Raw genomic sequence first — 3,632 nt, 5'->3', positions numbered from 1 at the left:
TATATATGTGCATGTGTGTCTTATTTTTTCTTGTAAGCCCGTGTGTTAGGGTGCATGACACATAAATAAATATCTAATATAATCTAGCAACACAAGTGACAAGCTTCCAAAAAGTACTATGCAAGAGTCAAGTATACTCATGTTGAACTAAAATAAGAGTATATACTTTCAGTTTACTTTTTATGTATTTAGAGATATAGGTTTATGCTACCTGTACTTGACTTATACTAAAAATATACTAAAAAATATTTGGTACATAATAGGGAAATATATAAGTATATTTTGTTACATACTTGAGTTAGGGGTGGGCGTATCAATCTAAATATCGATACTATCGAAACCATGATGAGTATTGTTATCTTACAGATACAGTGATGAGATTGTTTCCTTTGTCTGCACTATGGACTTTAATTTTCACTAGTCGAGTCTCTAAATTATTTGGAGTTATAATCCTTATCGTGTTCATGTACAATGAAAGGTATTTTTTTGTTGTGTTGACATTGCTATTTTTATGTTTTTTTTTTGTTACATTGGTGCTTTTTTATTTTGCAAGTGACTTTTTAATTAAACAGTTGTGTGTAGGGAAATGTTGGCCTATTATTATTTTTAAACTGTTACATTGTGTAATTTTGTTGTCCAGTGTTTGATCATAATCGAGCAACTAGAAAAATCACAACTATTCAATGAACATGGCAAGTCCTACATCAATGATACTAACCCTGATTGCTATCGGATCTAAAATAGTTTCGCCCATCCCTTTGAGGTATGTTTCTTTTTGGTGACGTGAATAATAGGCTACTTCAAGCACATGCCACTTAGGTATCGCATATTTACACAAGTAGGGCCACTTTTATTTACCAAGTAGGCTACACTTTTAGTAGCCTATATTTTTTTATTGTAAGCCAAATGTGTAACATCTCTAATGAGTAGGCTGCTTTTAGTTTGAACTTATATAGGCTACTTAAGGACACTATTTTTGGTAAGGGTAAGAAATTAACGAATCAAAAACAAGTACAGCTGTCTTTGAGTCATCTTGATTGGTTAAAAAAGGAGCTTTTTTAGCAGCTGGTTGGTGAACACTGTTGTTTCCTGTGTAATATTTTGCTGACGTTTGAATCTTCCGCCTTCACGTGCCTGCCCCTGTTCAAAAACCGGAAGTAGTGTTGTTGTTGCACCACAGCTGCTGTCATGTGATAGCCCTGTCTGAGGAGCTCCTCTGTACAGTGGCTTCGGAGGCTAAAGTAACGCCAGGCGCGCAGGATAAACAGAGAGAGCTTTATGTTTGTTGTGGAAGAAGAACACGGCTCGTTTGTGAAGGAGAGCAGGGAAGCCGGGGTTGTGTAGCTTGACCCCCTCGGACGTTGCAGCCATGGGTTGCTGCTACAGTGGCGAGGACAACAACTCAGGAGAGGTAGCTACTAGTTGCTAGTTGGTGACAAATTGTAACTGTTTATATTTTAAAGAAAAAATGCACTACTGCTATTTCACCTTCTTTGTGATGTTTATTGAACGAGACGAGTTATACGTGTCCCTGTTATCAGGTGTCCCTGTTATCGAGGGTTTTTTTAAAGGACAGCTAATGTAGCATTGTTAGCTTGTTAGCCTGCTGTTAGGCCTGCACTAAAGACAGCCCTTTGAGATAGCACAGGTCAAAAACAGCTTAAAAACAGAAACCCTGTGGTCAGAGTGAAGTCTTCAGGGAATATTTGTGCATATATATTTTACTGTCGTGTTAATCTTTAGCGGGACACGGCCATTCGTTCCCAAATCTGCAACAAATGGAAAACAGTCAATTATTTACTTGGCTTAACGATCAGTTGTCCTGCATTCCAATGGGAAAAATGATGATTGATACTTTAAATGTGTCATGAGATCGTGACTGTCTCCTGCTGTTTTTAGTTTAAGGAAATAAGTCTGTACTTATCTGAAACAGGAAATATTTACTCAGTTTTTTTTCTTTATAGTAGGATAAAAATAAAACTATTGTCAAAAATATCTGATTTCTCCTTGATTATTTTCCCCTGTTTAGACAGACAAATAAATGAGGATTACTAAGTCAAACTTTAGTTTAGTATACAGCCCTTTTCTTTTTCTGCAGACGTATCTTTTAGTCCTGTTTCTTGTGCTTGCTTGTTTTAATATACACCGTCTTTGTCAGCCTAGTTAAGTGCTTTAAAAGCATAGTATGCTAAATAAAAAGAAATATTACTGTGTTATTTGCTTTATATTTAGAAAAAAGAAGAAATTCATAAAATATGATCTGGTTTCAACCCTATTATTATTATTATTATTATTATTATTATTATTATTATTTGCTATTATTGTTATTATTCTTATTGTTATTGTGGCTGGCACAGAATTTGTTCCAGTCAAACATGAAATCATAACTAAAGTTGTGTTTGAATTACACAGAGCTAATGATAACGGTGCAGAATTTTTTTGTACGTTTTGATTTGTCATTGATTATTTCTTCAGCAAACAAACAGGCAACAAGAGTCATGTGAGATACGTGTTGTTGAAAAACACGTCAACTGATGTGCAGAACTATCGAAGTTTCTTTTTACCTAGCATTTTCAGTTTTATGTGTAATAGAAAAAAGGGAAAAACATATGATGGTGCTTTGCTAATTGAGATTTTGTGGACAATTTGATAAATAAAACAATCTTGTCTTTCAATTTTGTTCCTGCCTCTGCTCTAGAAGAGCAGTGAGACAGATCCGCTGATCCCACCGCCAAACCCTACCAGCAAGCCTCCAAATGGGACAGACTGGATCACCACCAATGTCCCGTCAGCACGGACGGATGAGCAGGCCCTCCTTAATTCAATCATCACCAAGACTGCACAGTGAGATGCTTTACGATGTGGCTGTGGAGTATAATCACTTATGTACTCATATTGAAACCCTGTTTAAATTTCTTTTTTTTAATTTTTGTTGTCCTTCAGGAATATCATCGATGTGTCAGCAGCTGATTCGGTTGTGATGGAGCAACACGAATACATGGACAAAGCTAGGCAATACAGGCATGTAGATGTTTGTTACAGATGTGTTATTTAGCTCTTGTATAAAAAGAATGGGAGTCATAGGACACAAAGAAGTTGTATTATAAGATAGAAAAAGGTAACTTGACCATGCAGGTTTTTGGTAAGATTTAGGATATGTTGGAGTCATATAATAACATTTAAGTCAAGGGGGAAAATGAACATGTTAAATAATTTCAACACCAAACCCAGCAGTTGGAGGAGGATGTGAGGGAGGTGATTGAGTCAGAAAATTACAACAACTCTGACAGTTCCTCTTAATCTTTATCCCCAGCTTTGCTGACATCTAGTGAGGGTTGATTGATTACACTAACCCAGTGTTTTTCCAACCCTGGTCTTCAAGGCACACTGCCCTGCATGTTTTAGATGTTTCTCTGCTTCAACACAGCTGATTTCAATTGTTAACTAATTGCAGTTCAACAAAAGCCTGTTAATCATTTGAATCAGGTGTGTCGAAGCAGGGAAACCTCACTAACCAGTTGAGCAGCTGTGTTTAGACAGAGATGCAGGCGTAGGTTCTTAAAGGGATCCATGATTAGTTGTAATATTAGACTTTATTTGATAAACATATATTTTAACTGTAAAATAAAGAC

At 36.1% G+C, this 3,632-nt stretch overlaps 1 protein-coding gene across 1 annotated transcript in view; it reads left to right on the top strand.

The window, feature by feature from the left end:
• Nucleotides 1-1,297: 1,297 nt before the first annotated feature.
• lamtor1 (late endosomal/lysosomal adaptor, MAPK and MTOR activator 1) overlaps nt 1,298-3,632 on the top strand; it is a gene marked incomplete at its 5' end in the record, with an annotated part of 5,667 nt that continues 3,332 nt past the window's right edge. Inside the window, 3 exon segments of the mRNA XM_014032188.1 lie at nt 1,298-1,411; nt 2,699-2,844; nt 2,944-3,021. Coding sequence (XP_013887642.1) covers nt 1,370-1,411; nt 2,699-2,844; nt 2,944-3,021 — 266 coding nt within the window.

Source organism: Austrofundulus limnaeus, unplaced genomic scaffold (assembly GCF_001266775.1).
Source record: "Austrofundulus limnaeus strain Quisiro unplaced genomic scaffold, Austrofundulus_limnaeus-1.0 Scaffold1392, whole genome shotgun sequence".
In the NCBI taxonomy this organism is placed as follows: domain Eukaryota; kingdom Metazoa; phylum Chordata; class Actinopteri; order Cyprinodontiformes; family Rivulidae; genus Austrofundulus; species Austrofundulus limnaeus.
Note: the sequence above shows the minus strand (reverse complement) of the source record. Positions and strands in the feature narration are given on the sequence as shown.